The sequence below is a fragment of the Chrysochloris asiatica genome, unplaced genomic scaffold, assembly GCF_000296735.1.
Source record: "Chrysochloris asiatica unplaced genomic scaffold, ChrAsi1.0 scaffold00094, whole genome shotgun sequence".
NCBI lineage: Eukaryota > Metazoa > Chordata > Mammalia > Afrosoricida > Chrysochloridae > Chrysochloris > Chrysochloris asiatica.
This window is the reverse complement of record NW_006408612.1, coordinates 5307361-5333833: the sequence shown is the minus strand read 5'-3', so window position 1 is coordinate 5333833 and position 26473 is coordinate 5307361. Positions and strand designations below refer to the sequence as shown.

Here is a 26473-nt window from a genome sequence, read left to right as displayed (position 1 = left end):
ATTCCAGCAGACCCTTATCCTGTAAGTGGGAGTAAACCCACCAATAAACCCTTATCTTGTTTGTACGGATGGGCTAAGTTTTATCCTGTTTGTTCAGGTGTCCTTGGGTCATTCTGGGCTTCCCGGTTTTTCTGTAATAAGTTTATTTATTGTTTTTCCATTGGGTGTGATGGGGGATAGAGAGGGGAGCAGGGTGAACTTGGGCTGAAGGTACTTAGCGGATATATAGTTTGAATGAGGGCTGCTAGTTATGCTATAATATTTCAAATGGGGGGTATTAGTTATACTATAACACTCTCTCACACACACACATGAAATCTTAATGCACAGATATACTGAATATCTGTTTAGTTTATGTTACGTATGTCTATCTGTGTTTTTACATAAACAGGTTTTTTGGTCTCCCTCTGACAACTTAAAGTTTTGCACCCCTGGGAGTTATAACTTGGAAACACCAACTCAGTGGCATGTAGCTGCAGAAATAGCTTAAGAATACAGCTCCTTGTTATGGACCAGAAAAGCTAACTGATCCATTTGAGAAACAGGCACACATCGTTATTCTAACCTGCTGCAAGCATTAAACTAGTTGGCCAATCAGTGAAGTTTTTAGGGAAAGTCTTAAGGATGGGTTGCTTAAGAATAAAAAGAGAAGAAGGAGATACTGATGACATGCTAGAAAACTCTTGTCAGAATAATTGTTCTTTATTCTTGTTAAGAATATGCACATCAAAACATATAGTAATTCAATAATTTTTACATGTACAGTTTAGTGATATTAATTACATTCTTCAAGTAGTACAATCATTCTCACCGTCCCTTTCTGTATCTTTTCTCCTTCATTACCATAAATTCATCCCCACCATCAAAGGTTACTGTCTAATCTTTCAAGTTGCTTTTGTCAATTGATCCCACATAGATAGTTTTAAAAGAGCATGATGCTCACGACAGACCTTTTATACTGGTTAAGCTAAACTTATTCAATTGCTAGATAACTTCAGGGGGTATTTTAGGTTTCAACTTTAATGATTTATTTCAAAGCAGTAGTTTCAGGGGACCATCTACCCACCACGATTCCACCAAGTTTGGAATTTTAAATTCTGTTCTACATTTTCCCTCTTTTGATCAGAATTCTCCTATGGTAACGTTGGACCAAAATGTTCAGTAATGGCAGTTGGACACCATCCAGTTCTTTTGGTCCCATGGCAAAGGAGGCAGTTGTTAATAAAGGCAATTAGCTACACATAACATATCCTCTTCCTGTTCTTGACTTTACTTCATCCTCTGTTGCTCCAGGAAAACAGAGACCAATTGTTATATTTTGGTTGGCCACTTCCAAGCATTTACGACCTCAGACACTATGTAATGAACTAGGAGGTAGAACATAAGCACTAGACACTACCTTAGGCCAATTAACTGGAATGTTCCATGAAATCATGATCTTAAATCTGCAGACCAGGACACCAAATCCCATGAGGTATTTGGTTGAACATAAGCAGCCTCAGCAGCTACTTTTTTTTTTTTGTAAATGTATCTATCACACAACTTTTACTGATTCAACTTTTGACAAATATACAACTTACTGATAGCAATTATAATCAGCTGTACAACCCTACACCTAATCAGTGTGATTTTGTCCACCATTGACCCACACATACTCCTCCTTCCCTCTTACCCCTGGTTGTTGTTGTTGTTGTTGTTAGGTGTCATCGAGTTCGTACCAACTCATAATGACCTTCTGCATAGCGGAACAAAACACTGCCGTATCCTGGGCCAACCTCACTACTGTTGCCACGCTTGAGTCCATCGATGCTGCCACTTGGCCAGTCCATCTCTTTGGGGGTCTTCCTCTCTTTCTCTGTCCCTCCACCTTACCCAGCATGATATCTTTCTCCAGTGACTGGTTCCATCTGACAATATGTCCAAAGTATGAGAGACAAGTTTAGTCATCTTGGCCTCCAAGGAGCACTCTGGCTGCACTTCTTCCAAAACGGATCCATTGGTTCTTTTGGCAGCCCATGGCACTTTCTATAGCCTCCTCCAAAACCATAACTCAAAAGCATCAATTCTTCTACGATCTTCTTTATTCACTGTCCAGCTTTTGCATGCATTTGAGGTTATTGAAAATACCATAGTTTGGGTCAGGCACACCTTAGTCCTCAAGCTGACATCTCTGCTCTTCAATACTTTAAAAAGGTCTTGTGCAGCAAATTTGCCTAATGCAGTAGGTCGTTTGATTTCTTGACTCCTGCTTCTGTGAGTGTTGATAGTTGATCCAAGAAGAATGAAGTCCTTGACAACGTCAATCTTTTCTCCTCAGTTGATAAAGAATGTTGTTTATTGGTCCAGTGGTGAAGATTTTTGTTTTCTTTACATTGAGATGCAAGTCATACCGAAGGATGTACTCTTTGATCTTCATCAGTAAATGTTTTAAGTCCTCTTCACTTTAAGGTTGTATCATCTGTATAGCACAGGTTGTTAATGAGTCTTCCTCCAATCATGATGCCACGTTTTTCTTCATATAACCCAGTGTAGGTAGGAGCTCTGGTAGTATAGTGGTTACAAGTCTGGCTGCCAATCTCAAGGTCAGCAGTTCCACAGGAGAAAGATGGGGTGTTCTGCTCCCATAAAGATTTACAGCCTCAGAAACCCAGTGCAGGGTCACTATGAGTTGGAACCGACTCCACGGTACTTAATAACTTACCCCTGGTAACCACTAATAAACTCTGGTCTGTATACATTTACCTTTTCTTGTCCTTTTATTTGTGAGTTCATATAATATTTGTCCTTTTGTGATTGACTTATTTCTGTCAGTATCGTGTCTGAAGTCCCCATCCATTTTGTAGTATGTATCAAGAGTTCATTTCTCCACCTGTCTGAGTAGTATTCCACTGTACGTTTATCCATTTGGTTTATCCATTCATCTGTTGATATTTAGGTTGTTTTCACCTTTTGGTGATTGTGAGTAGTCCTGCAGTGAACACTGGTGTACATGTATCTTTTTGAGCATCTGCTATCAAGCCTTTGGAGAGATATGTAAAAGTGGAATTGTTGGGTTACGTGGTATTTCTGGTTTTTTGAGGAACTAGCATGCTGTTTTACATTTCCCACTAGCAATGGATAAGGGTTCTACTTTCCCGACATTTGTTATTTTCTGGTGGGTTTTTTTTTCTTAAATGTTTTATTGTGAATTATGTGATAGTTTACATGGAAGAACATTAGTTTTACATTCATTCTATCATATATCGTCTCATTGCCATGGTTACAATCTCCTCCATGCAGTTCTTCCTCCGTACCCCCTAGTCACTCTCCCTCTCTAGATCTAAAGTCTCCAGCTGCTCCATCGCTCCACGTCCTCATCTCTGGCTCCATTTCAGGCATCACTGCTTCTCTGGGTAGGGTCCCGCTCTCTGCTCTTCTCCCTTAATGGTCCTAGGGACCTCCGCTACTAGACTGAAAAGTTAATCACTCCCCTCCTTGCTATAAAACGTCTACCTTTACATTTCTGACCCTCACAATCAGTCCTGATAACAATTATTCACTGTTGTATCACAAGAGACCCGTCTGCATTTCATTGCATCAGCCCTGCCTAGTCAGATTGAATACTACTTACTGGAGATTCTACCTTCCCCTGCACCCTCTGATCTAAGTTCCCTCTTGAAAGCTTGTAAGCCAGTCACTTCTTGCCTTTGTAGCCCGCCACCCCCCATTTTGGGTAGCCAATGTCCAAGTTGCCCATCCCTGTCTTGGTTTTTGTTTTTTAAAAACTTATTATTGTGAATTGAGTGAAGGTTTACAGAACAGATTATCAGTTTTACATTCCACAAATCATATACTTAATTTCCTTTTAAGGATTGCAATCTCCTCATGTAACATCAGTTATTCCACTTCCTCCCTGTGATTCTTGTTTCCATCCCACCTTCTTTCCCACCCTTCTGAATTTTGTCCTTAGGTAAATACTGCACTTTTGGTCTAGAATGGTTGACTACTCCATGGTGTGCATGCCTTACTAGTGTTGTCCCGCTACATGCCTAGCTACTGGTTGGCTGAAAGTTGAGCCACGAGGGTGAGTTCAGGTCCATACCTGTAGGGTGATCAAGGCCATAGTCTGGTGTTCCTCTGGTCTCTTTCTGGTCAGCAAGTCAGATCTTCTTTTAATATAGTACTGATTTTTGTTTTATATTTTCTCACACTCTATCCAGAACCTTCTAGTGTGATCCTTTTCAGAGCAGTTGATAATGGTAGCTGTGCACCATCTAGTTCTTCTGTCTTCAAGGTCATGGAGACTAATGGTCTTATGTTCCATTAGTCCATTGGACTAGTTGATTCCCAGCATCTTCAGTTTTCATCACTCTTCTGTCTTCTGCGCAGGAGGGGACCTCTAGTTTGTACTTTAGATGGCAGCTCATGAACTTTTTAAAAACAAATCTTTTAATGTATTCATTTTAGTGGGTCTATTTCCAGATTTCTATTTTTTAAAAATTATTTGTCTTATTACAGTTCCCTCCCTACAACAACATTGATCCTACTTCCTCCCTGTGGCTCCCCGTTTACATCTTATATTTCACAAATGAAGAAGGCAAAAATATTTGATGAACACTTATTAAAGAAAAAATATATATTCAAAGGATACAGTCTGCCGCCAGCCTCCTGTTGCAGGCACACAGCCTTTCTCAATTGCAGCCTAGAGCCTGCAACTGCTGTCTCTCTCCATGCCATTGCCTCTTCCACCATCTCTGTTGTTACCACTTTTCTAGGTAGGGATCTCATACTCCACTAATGTTCTTCCTTCTGGATGGTCCTGGGATTGTCTCTTCCTGAAATGAAAGATTAGTTACTCCCCCCTTTTAGTTACACATTTACAATTACAGTGGTTACAATCATAATTAATCCCGCTAACAATTATTCACCATCGAGTCATAAAATCCTATCATAGTTGTTCCTCATACCCTTTCACCAGATCCATCTGGAAAAGAAGAAAACTACTCAGTGGGGATTCTACCTTACCCCCCTCATTCTGAAACGAAGCACACTCATGAAAGCTTGTAAGCCAGCCACTTCATGCTTTTATGTTGTTGTTAAGTGCCATCTAGTTGGTTCTGACTAGGTGGCCGCCCTGAATAGGGTTTCCAAGGAGTGACTGGTGAGCTTGAACTGCTGACCTTATGCTTACAACCAACTTTGCAGTCCAGTGCATTAGCCCACAGTGCCACACCAGGACACCTTTATAGACCTCCCATTTTTGATAGCCAGTGTCTAAATTTCTGGCAGCATAATGGTTCTGAGTCAGGCTGCTAACTTCAAGGTCAGCAGTTCGAAACTACCAGCCATTCCATGGGAGAAAGATAAGGCTTTCTGCTCCGTAAAGATTTATGGCCTTAGAAACCCTATGCAAAGTCACTATGAATTGGAACCAACTCCACAGCATACCACCACCACTACCATCAACCCTGAGGAAACAAGTTATTCCTTGATGTGAAGAATCCTTCCATTCTGGTTGGAATTTTGAGTCACTGCATTCATAGGCAAAAGTCTAGTTCATGAAATTGTAGCAATTTGCAGTTGTTGACAGTATCAAGCATCTTTATTTTCTTTAAGTTTCAAGTTCTGATCAACTAGCCATTCAAGCTAGGTCAAATGAGTACCAGCTGCAAGTTTGGGAGTTCGTGCACTCCTCCCTGCACTTCAGACCAGTTGGCCACTTCACTGTCAGCCTTAGGCCCCAGGAGTTTACACATCTTCCTAAACTTCAGACCAGCCAGCCCTTCTTCTCTTGCTCTTCTCAAGGTTGATGTGTGCCAATGAGACGTGGTCAAACAGCCCATGTCTTCATTGCTACATTTCCTCCACTACCACTCGCAAGTTGACCCAGGTGGTCACCAGCAAGCATACTATACTGCTCATGGGTTCCCTTTTGAGTTTCAACCTAGAGAGGGGTTTTCCTTTATGGGCTGACTTTTCTTTCTTTGAATGCCTCCATCTGTGTTGTTTTTTGGTTTTGTTTTTATCTTAGCCATCCTAGTGGAAACGAAATGTCATGTAATTGTGGTTTTGATTTGCATCTGATGGCTAATGACACTAAGCGTCTTTTCATGTGTTTGGTGGTCATTTTAATGTCCTCTCTGGTGAAATTCTATTTAAGTCCTTTGCCTATTTTATATTTGGGTTTTTTTCCCAGTACCATTTTATTGAAAAGACTCTTGTTTTCCCCCAGAATTTACTTAGCACCCTTGTCAAAAATCAGTTGACCAGATATGTGGGTCTATTTCTGGACTTGTCATTCTGTTTCATTGGTTTATGTTTTTATTGTTATGCTCGCTCATGGCTCTTTTGGTTACTGAAACTGTGCAGTATGTTTTACAGTCAGGCAGTATTGGTCCTCTTACTTTGTTCTTCTCTTTCAACATTGTTTTAGTTATTGGGAATCTCTTGCCATTTCTACAAAGTTTGGGATTACTTTTTCTATTTCTGTAAAGAAAAAAATGTAAATTTTTATTGGGATTGTGTTGAATATATAGATCACTTTGGGTAGTATTGACATCTTCACTATATTAAGCTTTCCAATCCATGACCATGGGACAGCTTTCTGTTTATCTAAATTTTACTTCATCTCTTGTAGGGAGCTCTGGTGGCACAGTGGTTAAGTGCTCCATTGCTAACCAAAAGGTCAGCAGCTTGAAGCTACCTGTTACTTCATGGGAGAAAGATGTGGCCGCCTGTTTCATAAAGATTACAGCCTTGGAAACTTTAGGGACAGTTCGTCTCTGTGCTGTATTGGGGCACTGTGAGTTAGAATTCACCTCAACAACAATGGGTTTGGGGTTTTTGGTAATCTATTTAATAGTGTTTTATAGTTTTCATTATGTAAGTACTTCATGTTTATAGTTAGATTTGTTCCTAATTAAAATTTTTCCATTAGCTACTGTTGTAAATGGAATTGCTTTGTAATTTGCATTTTATATTTCTTATTGCTGGTGTATACAGAAACCCACCAGATTTTTGTTTGTGCCCTGCAACTTTGCTAAATTTCTCCATTAGCACTGTACAGTTTCTTGTGGACTCTTTAGGAGTTTCTATATCATCTACAAATAGAGAAAGGTTTGCTTCTTTTTTTTGTCTTAATATCTGGCTAGGACTTCTAATACAGAATTGAAGAGAAGTGATGAGAGTGGGCACCCCTTGTCTTCTAGATTTCAAGGGGAAAGCTCTGAGTCTTTCTCCATTAAGAATAGTGGTGGCTGGTGACTTTTCATATGTGCTCTGACTACGATTGAGGAATTCTTTTCTATTCCTTTTTATTAGGGTTTTCAACAAGAAAAGATGTTGGATTTTATTAAATGCCTTTCTGTAGTCATAGAGATGATTATGTGGTTCTTTTCCTTTGTTCTGTTGATGTAGTATATTACATTGATGGAATTTCTAATGTTGGACCATCCTGCATTCCTGGAATAATTTCACTTGGTACATGCTCGTTAGTTTTTAGTTGGTGGGTTTATTCACCTAGAACTCACTGTTAGAATCTCATTTATCTCAGCATCTTTTTTTGTTTATAGGATCATAGTTTATACCTTGAAGAAAGCTTAGTAAACATGCTGCCCCAGCTACTTATTTTGTAAATAAGGAAGCAAATATGTCAATGGTTACATGCGGCAGATCTAGGACACCTGATTAGTCCAGTTGTGTTCTCCTCCACAGCAGGCTGTGTTTGCATGATTGTAATTATTGATGAAAGAGGCTTCAAAGATGCTTTAGTTTGTGGTTTCTAGTCTTTGTTGGCTTGAATAACTGTTGACCCCAAGCACAAATATATTTCTCCTGTACACACTAAAGTTCAGGTATGATGCTGTGGGTTAATGCTCTAGACTGTAAAGTTGGTTTGAACTGCAAGATTGGTGGTTCAAGCTCACCAGCTGCTCCTTGGAAACCATATCCAGGGTCAGTAAGAAGTCCAAGGTGCATTGAAGGCATTGGCAAAGAACAAGGCTCCAGGAATTGATGGAATCAAAATTGAAATCTTTCAAGAAAGTGAGGCAGTACTGGAGGCACTCACTCATCTCTGCCAAGAAATTTGGATACAACTATCTGGCCGACTGATTGGAAGAGATCTGTATTTGTGTCCATTCCAAAGAGAGGTGACCCAAAAGAATATGGAAATCATCGGACAATATCTTTGATATCCCATACAAGTAAAGTTTTACTAAAGGTAATACAGAAACGGCTGCAAACATACATTGACAGAGAACTTCCAGGGATTCAAGCCAGATTCAGAAGAGGACATGGAATGAGGGATTTCACTGCTGACATCAGATGGATCTTGGCTGAAAGCAGAGAATATCAGAAAGATGCTTACCTGTGCTTTATTGACTATGCAAAGGCCTTCAGTTGTATGGATCATGAAAGGCTATGGACAACATTGTGAAGTCTGAATATTCTGGAACACTTAATTGTGCTCATGAGGAACCTGTACATAGACCAAGAGGCAGTTGTTTGAACAGAACATGGGAACACTGAATGGTTTAAAATTAAGAAAGGTGTGTGACAGGGTTATATTCTTCTACCATATTCATTCAACCTGTATGATGAGCAGATAACCCTAGAAGCTAGGTTTTATGAAGAAAAATGTGGCATTAGGATTGGAGGAAGCCTCATTAACAGCCTGAGATATGCAGATGATACAACCTTGCTTGCTGAAAGTGAAGAGGACTTAAAATACTTATTGATGAAAATCGAAGATCATAGCCTTCGGTATGGATTGCATCTCAATATAAAGAAAACAAAAATCCTCACCACTGGACCAATAAACAACATTCTTATCAATGGAGAAAAGACTGACGTGGTGAAAGACTTCATTCTTCTTGGATCAATCATCAACATTCATGGAAGCATCAGCCAAGAAATCAAACGAGGTATGATTCTCTGGGCAAATTATTGAATGATGCAGAAAGCATCAAAAGAAGATGGAAGAAATACACAGAGTCACTGTACCAAAAGGAATTGGTTAATGTTCATTCATTTCAGCAGGTAGCATATGATTAGGGAGCCAGTGATACTGAAGGAATAAGCCCAAGGTGCACTGAAGTAATTGGCAAAGAACAAGGCTCCAGGAATTGATGGAATCAAAATTGAAATCTTTCAAGAAAGTGAGGCAGCACTGGAGCCCTCACTCAGCAATGCCAAGAAATTTGGAAGTCAACTATCTGGCCGACTGATTGGAAGAGATCCGAATTTGTGCCCATTCCAAAGAGAGGTGACTCAACAGAATGCAGAAATCATCAGACAGTCTCTTTGCTATCCCATGCAAGTAAAATTTTACAAAAGTTATTAGAGAAATGGCTGCAAGCATACATTGACAGAGAATTTCCAGAGGTTCAAGCTGGATTCAGAAGAGGATGTGGAACAAGGGAGAGCATTACTGATGTCCGATGGATCTTGGCTAAAAGCAGAGAATATCACAAAGATGTTTACCTGTGCTTTATTGACTCCGCAGAGGCTTTCGATTGTATGGATCATGACAAGCTATGGACAACATTGAGAATTATGAGTATTCCGGAACACTTAATTTTGGTCATGAGGAATCTGTACCTGGACCAAGAGGCAGTTGTTTGAACAGAACATGGGAACACTGAATGTTTTAAAATTAAGAAAGGTATGCGACAGGATTGTATTCTTACAACATACTTTTTCAACCTATATGCAGAGCAAATAATCTGAGAAACTGGGTTATATGAAGAAAAAAAACATTGCATCAGGATTGGAAGAAGACTCATTAACAACCTGCGATATGCAGATGATACAACCTTGCTTGCTGTAAGTGAAGAGGACTTAAAATATTTACTGATAAAGATCAAAGACTGATGAAGATCAAAAACCTTTGGTATGGATTGTCTCCCAATGTAAAGAAAACAAAAATCCTCACCACTGGACCAATAAACAACATTCTTATCAATGGAGAAAAGATTGATGTTGTCAACGACTTCATTCTTCTTGGGTCAACCATCAGCATTCATGGAAGCAGCAGCCAAGAAATCAAATGACGTATTGCATTGGGCAAATCTGCTGCACAAGACTTTTTTAAAATGTTGAAGAACAAAGATGTCAGCTTGACTACTTAGGTGTGCCTGACCCAAGCCATGCTATTTTCAATAACCTCATATGCATACGAAAGCTGCACAGTCAATAAGGAAGACCATAGAAAAATTGATGCTTTTGAGTTATGGTGTTGGAGGAGAATATTGAAAGTGCCATGGCCTGCCGAAAAACAGACAGATCTGTGTTGAAAGAAGTGCAGCCAGAGTGCTCCTTGGAGGCCAGAATGGCCAAACTTCATCTCTCATACTTCGGACATATTGTCAGGAGGGACCATTTGCTGGAGAAGGATATCGTGTTTGGTAAGGTGGGGGGCGGGGGAGGTCAGAAAAAAAGAGGAAGACCCCCAGAGAGATGGATTAGCAAAGTGGCAACATCAATGCGCTCAAGTGTGGCAACAGTAGTGAGGTTGGCCCAGGATCAGGCAGTGTTTCGTTCTATTGTACATAGGGTTGCTATGAGTCGGTATCGACTTGACGGGACCTAACAACAACATTGAATTAGGCTAATCTGCTGCACAAGACCTTATTTTATAGTGTTGAAGAACAAAGATGTTAGCTTGAGGACTAAGGTGCTCCTGACCCAAGCCATGGTATTTTCAGTAACCTCATATGCAATGCAAAGTTGGACAGTGAATAAGGAAGCTTGTAAAAGAATTGATGCATTTGAGTTTTGGTGTTGGAGGAGAATATTGAAAGTACCATGGGCTTCCAAAAGAACCAGCAGATCTATTTTGAAACAAGTGCAGCCAGAGTGCTCCTTGGAGGCCAGGATGGCCAGACATCGTCTCTCATACTTCAAACATATTATCATGAGGGACCAGTCACTGGAGAGGGATATTATGTTTGGTAAGGTGGAGGGACAGAGAAAAAGAGGAAGACCCCCAGTGAGATGCATTGGCAGCATCAGTGGGCTCAAGCGTGGCAACAATTGTGAGGTTAGCCCAGGACCAGGCAGTGTTTCATTCTGTTGTGCATAGGGTCGCTATGAGTTGGTACCAACTGTTGTGCATACACTCACCTAACAACAACTAGAGTCGGAACCATCTCCATGATACTTAACAACAAAAACAACACACTCTCAAGGTTTTAGCTGTTTTTACAGTAATATGAGATCAGATGAAATTGGGGGTTTACTTTTGTTTGATCTGTTTAAATAAAGAGACAAATATGCCTAAGAAGGCTTAATTTTCTACTTAAGTTTTTTGCTTTTAGCTTTATAAAATTCAGTGAAATAGCTTTATTACTAGGAAAAAAGGTACATAGAGAATAACTTTTGCAAATCCACTCTGAGAAATTCTGTAATGAAGTTACAGGCTTAAGAATGACGTAATTCTCATCTGTGTAAAAGGTACCAAAGGGACAGCTGGCCTCTTTAATCCTGGACTCATCTTTTCCATGATGGAAGAGAAGGATACTGTGGCTTTGGTTAATAGACCTTTCTCGATAGCTAACACTTTACTGGGGGAAGAAAGTAAGCTCTCGCTAACTTACCAAGGGATAAAGGATATATCTTAAATGAAAATAAATAGATAGAAATGAAGGAAAAATGGAGTTTTATATCACATTTTGGGGTCTTTGCCTGAATGGTTCCCTTTACCATTGTTTTTTCACTGGCAAAGTCTTGATCTTTAAAATCTGGCTTATTGTGTGTGAGGTTACTTGCATATATGGTTAGTACTTTTAGTGGAGTTTGTAAATGCCTGTCAGTACAGTGGGAGACTTTTTCCCTGACTCATCGAAGTTCATTACTGTCTTAGTTTTGTATTTGCCTTGTGCATATTTCTGTTGCCCAAACATCTGACTTTCTTGTTATTTATTTACATGACTCAGCTCTTCTCAATGTAAACTTACAAGTTTCTCATTATAAGTGTTTGTAATGTAGTGTCAGCACTTGCCTGAATTCCTGAGGAATAAGCATCGGTATCTACACACACGTGACTTTTACAAGGGGGCTTTAAAAAGTTGGTGGAAACATCTTGTTATCTCTCAATTCCATTTTTTCCACGAACTTTCTGAATCCCCCTGCTATGCAGTGGAAGTCAACTTTACCTCCAGTGGTTGACTCTTGACCATTTCTGACACAGGGATTCCCCCCAGGGAAACTCCCGCATGTCTCTCCTGGATTCAAGAATTCTTGTGGTGACCATGTAGGACGCACAGACCATCCTCACACTCTGTGGTTTATTAGGGAAGAACAGGGTACAGCTTGAGATGAGGATCACTTTGGAAGTACCAGGAAAGATTGGGATCAGGACCAGGAAGCACATAGGCATAGGAAGACCCCCCGAGGTGAAGGCACAGTCCTCCCTTCTTCAAACAGGACAGTGAGCTCATAGCTCTTAGTTGTGCTAGCAGGTGGGCCCTTTTTGGAACTTTGGACCGTTTACCTCTCTGCTGCTAACTGGCCGAGCTCATAGCTAGTATAACAGCCTGATCAGCCCTGCAGACCTGCGCAGCCCTCCAACTCTGCCCTTGGGCTCCTTCCAGACCTCTTGCTGTCTTCAGCATTTGACCCATATTAAGATGCTTTTTAGGAGGTTCCCCTCACAGGAAACCTAGGTCCAAACCACTCTTTTCCAGGGTCTTCTTGGTTTTGAAGTTTCCTCCTTGCCTCTCTTCTCTCTTCTGCCTGTTTGCTCTTGTTTAAAAACCTTTGTGGGGTTTGCAGGCTGATAGAAGCAAACTCCTTGTCGATTTCAAGGCATGCCTTCCCAGCATGACCACAAATTGAACTGCAAACCAGTAAGTGCTACTGGGCAGGTTTTCAAGCCTCTTTTTGAATGATAAATCCACCAATCCCTGCATGGTGCACAAAATAGACCAATCACAGGTCAGACAAAAAATATAAACCCAATGAGTTGTTTACAGCTTACCTAGGAAATGGCAGTCAACTTGGGGAATCCCCTATGACAGCTCTTTGATTGGAAAACAGCCTGGGAATCCCCACCTCAAGTTGCTTCTCCAAAGAACTAGTGCAGAAGTAACTCCTCATGATTTAGGAGGGAAATCTCCCCAATTGTTTTTGCAAAGAACCAAGGCCAAAGGCCACATAAAGGAATTCATTTCACCAATTGTTTCCTTCTTTAAACTGTGTTTGGCGAGAAAGGCTTGACTTGCTGTTTGTGTTGAATGGCTATTTGTCTTTTACTCTACGGGTGTTAAGGGAGGCAGTGGTACCTTTTAAACCTGGAAGTAATGTGATTAAATATACTAGCGTAATGTAGGTTTCTACCTTATAATTTTGAGATTGTCACATAGGGACACATTTAGCCTGTGATTGATGCCTCTGAGCAACTTCAGAACATCTTTTTGTTTCCTTTACTTACTTTATGTAATTCCTTTTTATCCTCTTCCTCTTCCGTTTCTCTTTTCTTGTCTGTCAGTGACATTCAGTGGTATCTGTGCGTTGCTTAATCCTACTGATTGTACCCTGGTGTAAAGATGTTGTCTTGACTAGAGATATTCCATGTAGAAAGGTGATTGTTCCATTCTCTGAAACAACATGGGGACGGAATGTAAGGCACTTTGTACAACCCATGTTCAGAATGGTTCTCAACTTTGAAATTTTTGACTGGAAATCTAGCCACTTGGAATAAGTGAATTTGAAGACTTACATCAGGCACAAATTAGAATTTTTTCAGGTGTTATTTTGTGGTGCTATATTATTCTGACCAAAGGGGATTATGTTGTAAACTGTAAACAATATCATGTTTCATTAGTTTAAAAACAAAACTTCCTATTTAAACATGCTACTTAATTGAAAATGTTTTGCCTCACTAATTAGGTATGGATGGCAGAACAGAAAATATCATATGATAAGAAGAAACAAGAAGAATTAATGCAACAGTATCTTAAAGAACAAGAATCATATGATAATAGGTAAGAGATCCCAATATGCTGGTGTTTGTAGAATAACAGCTACATGAAAATGACCCCTTATTGAGCCTAAATTAGGTCAGTTTTTTAAAATTGAGTGCCTCAGTAGTATGAGCTTATCCTTTCCTTGTAAATGGTCACTTTTTACAATTTTACCAATAACTCACATAAAATCTCAATTAATGGGACACATGTATAGTCTGTAAGCAAGTTCCAAATTAGTTCAAGCTTAGAATTGTAAAAGCCTACCCTTGAACTACTGAGACCTCTTACAAAGATGCTTCTTTAATATGTACTCACATGGAAGGATGCCCAGAACAGCTTCAAGAAGAAAAGCAAAGTATCTCTAGTTTAGCTGCATGGTTCTGTTAATGGCAAGAGCATGGCTAAAGGTCTGCATTGGTGTCTGCATAATACCTGGCATTCTACCTATTGTCATTTTGAGTTTATATTTGCAAGTCTAACACTGAAGCTTGGTTTTTACTTATCTGGGTTAAGTTAGTCATGTTTCTTCATTCTCTAGTCTGTACTGTGAATTAGATAACATTTGCTTTAATCTGAGATTCTAAAACAGAATAACAAATTTACCACACAGTCTTGTTTTTCAGTAAAATATGGAGCTCTTAAGTAAAGTAATATTAAGCTATTATTAAATACTTTCTTTGAAACATAATTCTGTATGCTGAGAGCAAAATTAAGTAAAACTCAGAGTTCAGTTAACTACCTTTCTCACTGATTTTATTTACTCTCATGAATTGTTATTGAGTACCTACTGCATGCAAAACAATAAATGGTATTGTGTTGTTGTGTGCCGTTAAGTTGATTCTGACTCATAGCAACCCTCTATTGACAGGGTAGAACTGTCCCATAGAGTTTTCTTGTATATTATTATTTTTATGGAGGCAGATAGCCAGGGTTTTCTTCTGCAGAGCCTTTGGGTGGGTTCAAACCACCAACCATTCATTCAGTTACACCCAAGTGCTTAGTTGTTGTGCTACCAGCACTCCTTAATGGTCTTGTACCTTTTCTCTACCCTCAAGACAATCTAATGATTATCTTTTAATTCCATTGTTCCATGAACTTTTTAAAGCCCCTTATAATTCAAAGTCTAATATACTAACTGATATATTAAAGTAGTTGTTGTTAAGTGCTGTCGAGTAGGTTCCAACTCTTAGCAATCCAGTATAGCATTTCTGAGGACAACTGGTGAGTTTGAGCCACTGACTTTGTAGTTCAAATTGACCTTCTGGTCCAGTGCTTATCCTACAGCGCGCCAAGTCAGGATTCCATTAAATAAGTATAGCATGCTAATGTAGGACAGAATGATTACATTTGGATAATAAGAGAACATTTCATGAAAGAGGTTACATTTACACTGTACTAAGTAGAATGATGGCATCAAGATTAGAGGAAGACTCATTAACAACCTAAACTATGCAGATAATATAGCCATGCTTGCTGAAAGGTTGTTGTTGTTATTAAGTGCTGTTGAGTCAGTTCCAACTCATAGTGACCCTGGATAGAGTTTCCAAGGAGCATCTGGTGAGCTTGAACTGCCAACCTTGTCTTTGCAGTCCAGTGCATTAGCCCACAGTGCTATACCAGGACTCTTGCTAAAAGGTAGGAGGACTTAAAATACTGATTAAGATCAAAAACCGTGATCTTCAGTATGGGTTGCACCTCAATTTAAAGAAAACAAATCTTCACTAGTGGACCAATAAATAACATCATGATAAATGGAGAAAAGATTGAAGTTGTCAAAGACTTCATTTTGCTTGGATCCACTATCAGCACTCATAGAAGCAGCAGTCAAGAAATCGAATGATGTTTTACATTAGGCAGATCTGCTGCACAAGACCTCTTTAAAAGTGTGGAAGAGCAAAGATGTCACTTTGAGGACTAGGGCGCACCTGACCTTAGCCATGATATTTTTCAATAACTCATATGCATATGAAAGTTGGACAGTGAATAAGGAAGACTGTAGAAGAATTGATACATTTGAGTTATGGTGTTGTAAGAGAATATTAAAAATACTATGGACTGCTAAAAGAAGAAACAAATCTGTGTTGGAAGAAGTACAACCAAAATGCTCCTTGGAAGACAGGATGGCCAGACTTTGTCTCTCAAGCTTCGGACATATTGAAAGAAGGATTTTAATAGGTTTTATTTTTATTTATTTATTTTTATATTCTTTTTATTTTATTTTTTTTATGTTTTATTGTGAATTATGTGCCAGTTTACATGGGTGAACATTAGCTTTACATTCATCCTATCATATATTGTTTCATTGCTGTGGTTACAATCCCCTCCATGCATCATCAACCAACCAAAGGGTATACCCTGCAAGCCTTCCCCCTCGTCGTCGTCAATACACAGCCCCTCTCCCTCTCTGGGTCTAGAGTCTCCAGCTGTTCCCTCTCTCCACGTCATGGTCTCTGCCTCCATCTCTGGCATCACTGTTTCTCTGGGTAGGGCCCTGCACTCCGCTCTTCTCCCTTGATGGTCCCAGGGACCTCTGCTCCTGGACTGCAAAGTCAACCACTCCTCTCCTTTTTGTACAAAATGCCCACCTTTACATTTCCAACCCTCACAGTCAGTCCTGATAACAGTTATTCACTATTGTGCCACATGAGTGCCATCCCCATCTCCTTTTATCACCCCCACCCATACAGATTGTATACTACTCAGTGGAGATTCTGCCTTCCTCCACGCTTTCTGGATCTAGGCTCCCTCTTGAAAGCTTGTAAGCCAGTCACTTTTTGCCTTTGTTGTCCCGCATTTTGGGTAGCTAATGTCCAAGTTGCCCATCCCTGTCTACCCTGTGTACCGAGGGGGTGGAAATGATCCTTGCTGTAAAGATTTGTTCCCTTTTGAGCTACTGCATTCATAGGTATAGGTCAAGTTCATCAATTGTATCAGATTACTCTTTTTTTCCTCTTTCTTCTTCTGGTTGAGTTCTGATCATCCAGCCATTGAAGTCAGGTCAAGTGGGTATTATCTGCAAGTGTGGGTTGTCTTGTGCATATGCCCTCTCTTCTTATCAGCTGGACGCTTCACTCTCCACTCTAGTCCTCTGTGGCTGTGTCACTGACTCTGGGCCCAGGAATCCCTGGGTCTTGCCACACTGCTAGCCAACCAGGTCTCCACCCGGGATCACAGGAGTCTACTGAACGTTGTAGGGCTTAGCTTGCAGCTTCATTGCTGTTTTTTCCCTCACTTCCCCTTATTGGTGACCAACATGGTCACCAGTCAGAGTACATGTCTGCTCGTGTATTCCCATTGAGTCTTAGCCTTGGAAGGGAGTTTAATAGGTTTTAGTTATATACATTTTAACCCTTTTTAATCATCGTTCCCAGCCATTACTGCCCTGACTAACTTCTCCCTTGTGTACATGCTCCTGGGACGTGTAGCTGAAGGGCTTAGTGGTATTTTTTATTAAAACTCAGAAGAAAGAGACAAGTTGGAAGGAGGAAACCCAGAGGAGAAAGTGTTTGGTGCCTGGGTGTCTTCAATAACCCCACCCTTTGTGTGATGGGAAAAGAGGGAGTGACTCCCAGAGGGTAAAGGACCTTGAGCTTGTGGAGTGCAGATTGCCCTCCTAGATGGGAGGCAGCATTAGGCTCTGAGAAAGAAATGTGACAAAACAAATGGGTTAATATCCAGGAGGGCATGAAAACTCCAACTGTATGGGGGAAGCCAAGGCAGCCTTTGAAGAAGCATTCTCACTGCCTTCCAGATCTGTCAATAAACTGTATGTTGATTCTCACCCCATCTCAGTTATTGGCTGTAGTGGCTGGTGGTTGGGCTTTTGTCCAGTAACAATATTTTATCAGGAGGGACCAGTCCCTGGAGAGGGACATCATGCTAGGTAAAGTGGACAGTCGGTGAAAAAGGACAACCCCCAGCAAGGTGGGTTGGCACTTATGGCTGCAGCAGAGGACTCAGGTTTAACAACAATTGTGAGGATGGCATAGGACTTGGCAGTGTTTTGTTCTGTTGTGCATAAGGTTGCTGTGAATTGGAACTGACTCAATGGCCCGTTGCGAAAACAAATAGAATGATACAGATTTAGGTCATTGTTAGTGGACAGAAGTGGCACTGTCTGGTGTGGCAATGTCTGGATACATTTTTGGTCCTTACAACTGTTGGGGTAGGGGTGCATGTGTCCAGCATCTAGGAATAGAAGCTAAGGAGACTGTAAAACATCCTAAAATGCATAGGACACTTCCTACAACTAAGAATCGTCTTTCACTAAATGTCAGTAGTGTTACTGTTGAAAAAACCTAATTTAGATATATTGATGTTGTTAAGTGCCATCGAGTCAGTTCTGACTCACAGTGACCATACATAGGGTTTCTGAGGAGAAGCTGGTAGGTTTGAACCGCAGACCTTGTAGTTCGCAGTCCAGTGCTTATTCTACAGTACCACACTAGAAGTCCAATTCAGATATAGTAAAACTTCTAAAGATCAGCCCTGGGTAAAAATGTAGAGGCTATTCAAGAAACAGACAAAATTGAGTTAGAGGTATGAAATGATAGTCATGGTGGAAAAGCAGGTTTGAAACGGATCATTTATTTGTTTGCATTTATTTTCTATTTTGAAAAAGAGTTCCTGTTCTTCCCTTTGTAAGTAATAAATATTTGACACTTTACAGATACCCTTTTTCTCTTTGAACTTTTGCCTACTCATTTTAACATTCATCTTGCCTACAAGTAATTACTGTATTGTTCTAATGGTGATTTTTTATTTCCCTCATTCCCTCTACAATTTGATTTCTGTGAGGAAGAATTTTCCCTTTTCCCCATATATTTATTTAGTCATTTATTTTTATCAGTGTAGATTCATAGAAATATTTATTTCATGAATATTTATTTATTTGGACTGTATTCCAATACAATCATTATTTCCTTTGCTCTCAAATTGTTCTTGTTTTGGCCATTAATGGCTCTGTCAGCTTGGCTGCTCCATTTAACATATTCCAACTTTTTTTTTTTTCCTAAGCACTTTCTTGCACCACAAGATGGTCCAGATTTGTCTTGTATTTTTCTCTGTTCCAGCACTGCAATCAACCAATTTCCCAAGGAAGCCTAGGAAATTGGCATTTAGAAACCAAGATCTTTGCACTAGGTGTGTTCATGACTGCTAGAATATCAATGCTTCTAGATATGTCATTTGAATGCAAATGATTGGTCATTTGCAAAGTGTATTATTTTCTTCACTTTCAAAATTGTCCTTTATAACCAATTCTCTTCTTTAGTAATCCTTTTTTCCCCTTTTGTTAAATTTTTCTATCTTATTGTTTAGTGTTGTTGAGTTGGTTCCAACTCATAGCGACTCTGTAAGCAACTGGTGTGTTTGAACTACCAGCCATGAGGTTAGCAGTCCAGTGCTTATTGAATATTCATTCTTGTGTATTTTATGTTTAAGATTGAAATCACATTTATTATTATACTGGCTGAATGAATAAAAGAATGTAAAGTAGGCAGTGTTTCATTCTGTTGTGCGTAGGATGGCTGTGAGTCAGAACCGACTCAATGGCACCTAACAACAACAAAGGAGTGTCAACAAATTTTGTGCAGATTTTTAGTTGACATTAAAACAAAAATACCATTATATCAGTTTTACCTACTATTTTGCAGATTAATTGGCTTTGTACAAAGTAGAAATTGATCTTCCAGTTTTGCTTTAATCTTTTTGTATCATTTTATGTATTTTGTTGTTGTTATTGAGAATGTACACAATAAAACATACCAATTCGACAGTTTCTACCTGTACCAGTTAGTGACACTGATTATAGTCTTTGAGTTATATAATCAGTCTCACTCTTATTTCCTGAATTGTTCCTCTTCAACTTTAATTTCTTTTTTTTGCTACAAAATTATAGAAGCCATTATTAAACAAAAATACCCTCCATCTATCTAGCTCTATACACTCTAAAGGCGATATTTCCAAGTGTGCTGCTATAGGATAAGCAAGCACTGGACTGCTAAACGCAAGGTTGGCAGTTCAAACCCATCAGCTGCTCCTTGGAAACCCTATACAGGGTCGCTATAAGTCAGAACTGACTTGACACTTAGCAATGACAACAACAACAGAACACTAAAAAAATTAATTTGCTTGTTAAAGCCATCCACTTGTGGTATTTCTGTTAACGCAGCACCAGAGAACTAAGATAATGGTGATTGTAGTTGTTAAGTGCTGTTGAGTGGGTTTCATTTCAAAACAATCCTCTGTACAACAGAACAAACCGTGCCATCCTCACAATTTCTGCTGTATTTGATTCCATTGCTGTAGCCACGGTGTCAATCCATCTTGTTAAGGGTCTTCCTCTTTTTTGCTGAGTGCCAATATCATCCTATTTTCAGTTCACAGAAAGATGAGGCTTTCTACTCCCGTAAAGATTTACACCCTCGGAAACCTTGCACAGGGTCGCTTTGGGTCGGAACCGATTCGATGGCACTTAACAACAACAACAAATGCCTAGGATGAAGTCCTGGTGTGGTGCTATGAGATGATGTACTAAACCGCAAGGTTGGTTTGAACCGCAAGGTCGATGGTTCAGATTCACCAGCCGCTGCTTGAAAACCCTAGACAAGGTCACTATGAGTTAGAACTGACTTGAAGGCACTTAACAACAATAACAATGCCTAGGCTATAGAACTTCAAATATTCCATTTCCTTTTTACAACTTCCAATTTTCCTTGATTAATGCCTTGTACATTCCACATTCCAATTACTAAAAGGCTGTTTGGAGCTGTTTCTTCTCATCTTGAATTGTGCCACATCACCAGATGAAGGTCCCAAGAGCGTCACTCCATCCACATCACTAAGGGCCATACTTCTTTGAAGAGGCAGCTCTTCCCTAGTAGTATTTTGAATGCCTTCCAACGTGAGTTATTAAACTTCCTGCCCTATCACAGTCAGTGTTCATTAAGTTTTCATTGACCAGTGTTTTCAGAAGCAGATTGCTAGGTTCTTTTTCCTAATCTGCCTTCACCTGGAAGATCTGATGAAACATATTCACCGAAGGTGAACCTACTGATATTTCAAATACCGATATAGCTGCCAACATCACAGCAACACCCAAGCTGCCAAATACAACAAAAGCTGACATGAGTGTTGCTGTTGTTGTTAGGTGCCATTGAGTTGGTACCAACTCCTAGTGACCATATACACAACAGAACGAAACATGGCCCGGTCCTGGGCCAACCTCACAGTTGTTGCTACGCCTAAGCCCATTGCTGCTGCCATTGTGTGCCAATCCATCTCATTGGGGGTCATTGTCTTTTCTCCGACCCTCCACTTTACCAAACCTGATACTCTTCTCCAGGGTCTGGTCCCTCCTGACAATATGTCCAAAGTATGAAAGATGAAGTCTAGCCATCGTGGCTTCCAAGGAGCACTCTGGCTGTACTTCTTCTAACACAGACCTGGTTGGTTTTTTTTGGCAGTCCATGGTACTTTCAGTATTCTCTTCCAACACCATAACTCAAATGCATCAATTCTTCTAAGGTTTCCTTATTCACTGTCCAACTTTTGCATGCATATGAGGTTATTGAAAATAGCATGGCTTGGGTCAGGCGACATCTTTGCTCTTCAACACTTTAAAGAGATCTTGTGCAGCAGATTTGCCCATTGCAATACGTCATTTAATTTCTTGACTGCTGCTTCCATGAGTGTTGATGGTTGATCCGAGCAATATGAAGTCTCTGACAACTTCAATCATTTCTCCATTGATACAGATGTTATTTGTTGGTTCAGTGGTGAGGATTTTAGTTTTCTTTTTTACAAAATAGACATATAAAATTTAATTCCTTTGATTTAAAATACATCTTCACTGATACAATTAAAAATAATACACAAGACAAAATCAATTTCATAAAACAAAATATAAAATGTTGTTATATGACCCATGTCCCATGATGTATTAGAAAACCAGCAATTTAGTTCACATACTTCATTAGAATATTTTAACATAAGCATATAACTATCAGTCCTACATATAGAAATGACCTACTCTAGTTCCCTGAACCTAAAGATTCTGTGATTTTATTTTATTTTAATATGTTTAAACATGTGTACAAAATGTTCCCCTGCCATAGTAATATACTCTCCTAAATTCATGAATGTGCCCTAGAATTGTTAACATGTAAATAATCAAAATATAAAGGCTCTGAAACATTATATAAAATAAAAATCGTACAACAGGAAGATTAGGAAGAACTCAGTTTTGAGTTGTATCCCTTGGTATACATTAATTACAATATGTTTATTGTGTTTGTTCACTCTATAGCAGTATATCTGACTGATACAAATGTATCAATTACAGCAGTAGTGTTTTTCCTTTACTTCATATGGTAAACAGAACAGAAATCCAAATACTAACATTCTCAATATCAAACAGGTCCTCTGTCATTTGAGAAGGTTTTGATATACAATGGAGTGAATAATTGTACTTGGGAAAACAGGGAAAAAGCACTCTAGTGGGTTCCACTATGTCGGGGTCTGACCTCGACATAGTTGTGTTGTTCACGAGTGTTTGGTTCACGAGGAGGGGAGATCCAGCAGCGATAGGGATAGCGAAAGAATACACAGACAAACAGAGGAAGGGAGACAATGAGGCACCCCAAAGCCAGGGTGGATACATCACTCACTGGTGGGCAGGCTTGGGACTACAGGCATTATGGCCTCTGCAGGCAGCAACTCACTGCCCTGCAATCTTTACTGCATGCCTACCAACCCGTAATGCACTGCAATTGTTACTCCATGCCTTCTAACCAGTAATGCACACCTGGGGAGGCTTGGGCCTCTGCTTTATTCAGGGGAGGAGCTTCACACCAAGCGGGGAGGGATCTTTACAGAAGAAGAATGGTATTATTCAGATAAGATAATCTTTAAGATAAATTAAGCCAGTAAACCTTACTTAAACCAATATTCCTTTCTTCCTTACTGGGTTTAACCTTCACTTGGATCAAACTGATTGAACCCAGGGTGGTCCGAGGGCGTTGTCCCCATTGTCCTTAATCCAGTATTCCCAGAATTTACCACTCCACCCCAAGTGAATATACCCCGGGCAGTTCCTCTCCAGAGCCTCCCTGCTTAATCCCAGTAAACCTGTCCTTGTTCGTCCTCTGAGGAAGTTTTACTGCCTTGGTTCTAGGGGGAAAATCTTGACCTTAGAAACTTAGGGGAATATTGCATTTCTCTGTGGACATCCAGGGCTCATGTTTGGAATTAAATAAATATGACTAAACAATTTGATGAAAAACAATTTGCTCTTAACTGCCAAGTGGCTTCATTTGTTACACTCGGGCCTATAGGGCCTTGAACCTCTGACCAGTCTTACACGGTCCGCAACACCACTAGACACAATATGCTATCTGTATGGTATACATTTTCAAACATAACTTAGCCTTCAGTTGAGGGAAAGTGTTTAAGGTAGGTCTTATTGCGTATTTTTGTCATATGTACACAGACACCATATTTATATATTGTATATTTATATGACATATATGTACACATTTACAGACAGATCTTCAAAAATATATACTCTTATATATACAGTGATACAAAGAGGAAGACCCCCAACGAGATGGATCGGCCAGGTGGCATCATTGATGTCGTCAAGTGTGGCGGCGGTAGTGAGGTTGGCCCAGGATCGGACATTGTTTCTTTCTGCTGTGCATGGGGTCACTATGAGTCGGTTCCGACTCGATGGCACCTGACAACAACATATACAATGCAGCTTTATCTTAACTGATTTCATACTGTCACTCATTTAAGTTCTTCATAAGAAAGGCAGTTGATATGTCCAAGAAAGTTGCAAAGGGAAGCTTTCTGCAATATGCCATATTTTAGTAAACATTTATTGGAGGATGAAAAGCTAAGGGAGAAAAGGGCACATCCCTTTATTCTTGAGATGCAACTCCCACTAACCTGAGGCAGACTTAAAGCACAAAATCCTAAACACCAAGCCTATTGCTTTTTTCTGACTACCATTAGTGAGCAGGTACACAGATCTTAAAAGAGACACAGACTCTTTTTCTCGGAGTCTATTAAATCTTGAAACAAAGTTTTCTTTTAAATATCTATATTAAAAATCTCAAACATAATGATATATGGATTTCTCTGTTATCTGAAAAATGCCAATGTAATATATTAAATGCCAGATGCCATACCATCTCCAACTCAAAAGGAGTCCCTTCCATTGACAGCCACCTGTTTGGAAGGTGGCTGAGTGGTATACCTGTAGCTTGCCAAACAATGAGATTTAGGGAACACCTTCAGTTAAATCCATTATGAGTGGTGGAACAGGTCAGCCTTTAGATCTCAGTGAGGGTGAGTTTGTATGATCCTCCTGCTTCTTCAGTCTGCAATCAGAAGGTATCTTCATTGGAATAATGTTTCACGATGTTGTCATCCATGTTCACAGGTATCCCCTTTTTGCATTTCTTGAATATCTTCCCAATCTTGTCATGGGGGACATCACACTTGTCTGAGTTGCTTCCATTAAGCCTTTCAAAGATGGCGTCTTGAGCATCAGGGCATCAGACTTCTTCTGACTCCTTTTGAACATAGAGCAGCATTCTTTTTTGGTTCTTCTAATTGGGTCAGTTTAGCAGAAGGTGGAGTAGCAAAATCACCCTCTGCTCTGTATGGCTTCCTCTTCAAGTTAGATCCTTCACCTTCCAACTCTTCTGAGACAATGGGAAGAACATGAGTGCCCCGGTGAAGGTTAGCAGAATACACATCAGGAATGAAGAGGACAGGCTGAGTATCAAGATCAATAGAGGGTTTGAAAACCGTGATACCCATTTGTTGTGAGAGGGAAGAAGTGCCACTTTAACATCAGAATCAACTTTAATTTCTTGAATGATTAATTTAATGTAAGTAATTTATAAAACCATTTAAAGTATACTTTAGAGGTACAGTTTTGGAGCCACTACCGTAATCTAAATTTAGAACATTTTCATCTACCTGAAAAGAAACCCTGTACCCATTAGCAAGCAGTCTTTCCCCATCTCTCCAGACATCCTCCCTCTTCTGCTGCCAGCCATAGGCAACTACTAGTTTCCTTTTTTCTCTTTAGATTTGTCTGTTTGGACATTCCATATAAATGGCATTATACATAGATCTTTATGACACACTTGTTTCACTTAGCATAATGTTTCTTGAGGTTCATCCATGTTGTAACAGGACTCCTGATGTGGTGCTGTAGGATAAGCAGTAGGCTGAGAACCACAAGGTTGGCAGTTCAAACCCACCAGCTGCTCCTTGGAAACCCTGTCACTATTGGTCAGAATAGACTCGACGGCACTTAACAACAAGAACAGCTCTATCTTTTGTGATTGCCTTTTCCAAATAAAAAGAAAATTCTCTCCACTCTTTCACTTCCTTCTTTATAACCAGCACTTTACTTGAATATTATGAATTAAAACATTGGCTCACTCAGCTATTCAGTTTTTTCTTTTAAAATTTTGACTTATCTCTCTGTAAACGGAACCAAAACAGGGGACTTCCCATGTTAAAAAAACTAAGAAAGAAAAACTGTAGAGAAAGATATTTCTAAGGTACGATAGTGATTCTAACAATTGACCCATTATAGAATTTTTTAAAATGTTTTTCACTGGCCTCAGGAATTTAATATTCTCTATAACTTTGACTCCTAGAAATGTGCCTTGGGTTTGACTTCCTAAAGAAATTTTCCTCATCAGCTAAGAAAAATCCTTGCCATTATTTGACTTAATTTCAAATTTGTAATGGCATATAGGGTTTCAAGGGTATCACTATTTCCACAGCATTTCAGAATGTAAGAAAAGCATGTAAGAATGACACTGCTGGCTTTTCCCTTATTTGTTGGGAGGACCAGAATTTCTCAGGTATTGAGGTCTTAGATCTTACAACTGGTCATGAAAGAGACGCGCTGTTTGAATGTCCATTCATATACTTAAGATGTCTTCTGTACTGGGGACTGCCAGTCAGTGGAGGAAGGTTTTAAAACTGCATTTCTAACAAAAATATTTTTTATTTAATTCCTTTAGAATTTTTTTTTGTTTGCTTTTGATGTGGGAAGATTATTCTATAATTTTTTTCCTCTTCTAAAATTGTTAACTTTATGTCTTTTTCAATTAGATTGCTTATGGGAGATGAACGTGTAAAGAATGGCCTTAATTTCATGTATGAGGCCCCACCAGGAGCTAAAAAAGGTACTTAATGTCATTTTCTTCCTTTTTTTTTAAAGTGTTTTTGATGTGTGTATAACTAAAGTAGAACTGGACTGCTAAACATAAAGTTGGTGGTTCAAATCCACCAGCTGTTCCTTGTGAACCCTATACAGTGTGGCTATGAGTCGTAATTGACTCAATGATGTATAACAACAACAATATGACAGATATTTAAAGGAAGATGTGCATCGTCTTTTTTTAAATCTATTTTTGGTAAATGATCTCTTTCATTCTTTTTGTCTTTTTATTCCAATTTGGGTAGAAATGTACAAAGCAAATTGATTTTCC

The 26473-nt window shown here is 39.5% G+C and overlaps 1 protein-coding gene across 1 annotated transcript in view; it reads left to right on the top strand.

Moving 5' to 3' along the window:
• CIR1 (corepressor interacting with RBPJ, 1) overlaps positions 1 to 26473 on the top strand; it is a 66188-nt gene that overhangs the window by 1484 nt on the left and 38231 nt on the right. Inside the window, 2 exon segments of the mRNA XM_006878311.1 lie at positions 13870 to 13964; positions 26094 to 26167. Of these exon segments, the coding sequence (XP_006878373.1) occupies positions 13870 to 13964; positions 26094 to 26167 (169 nt within the window).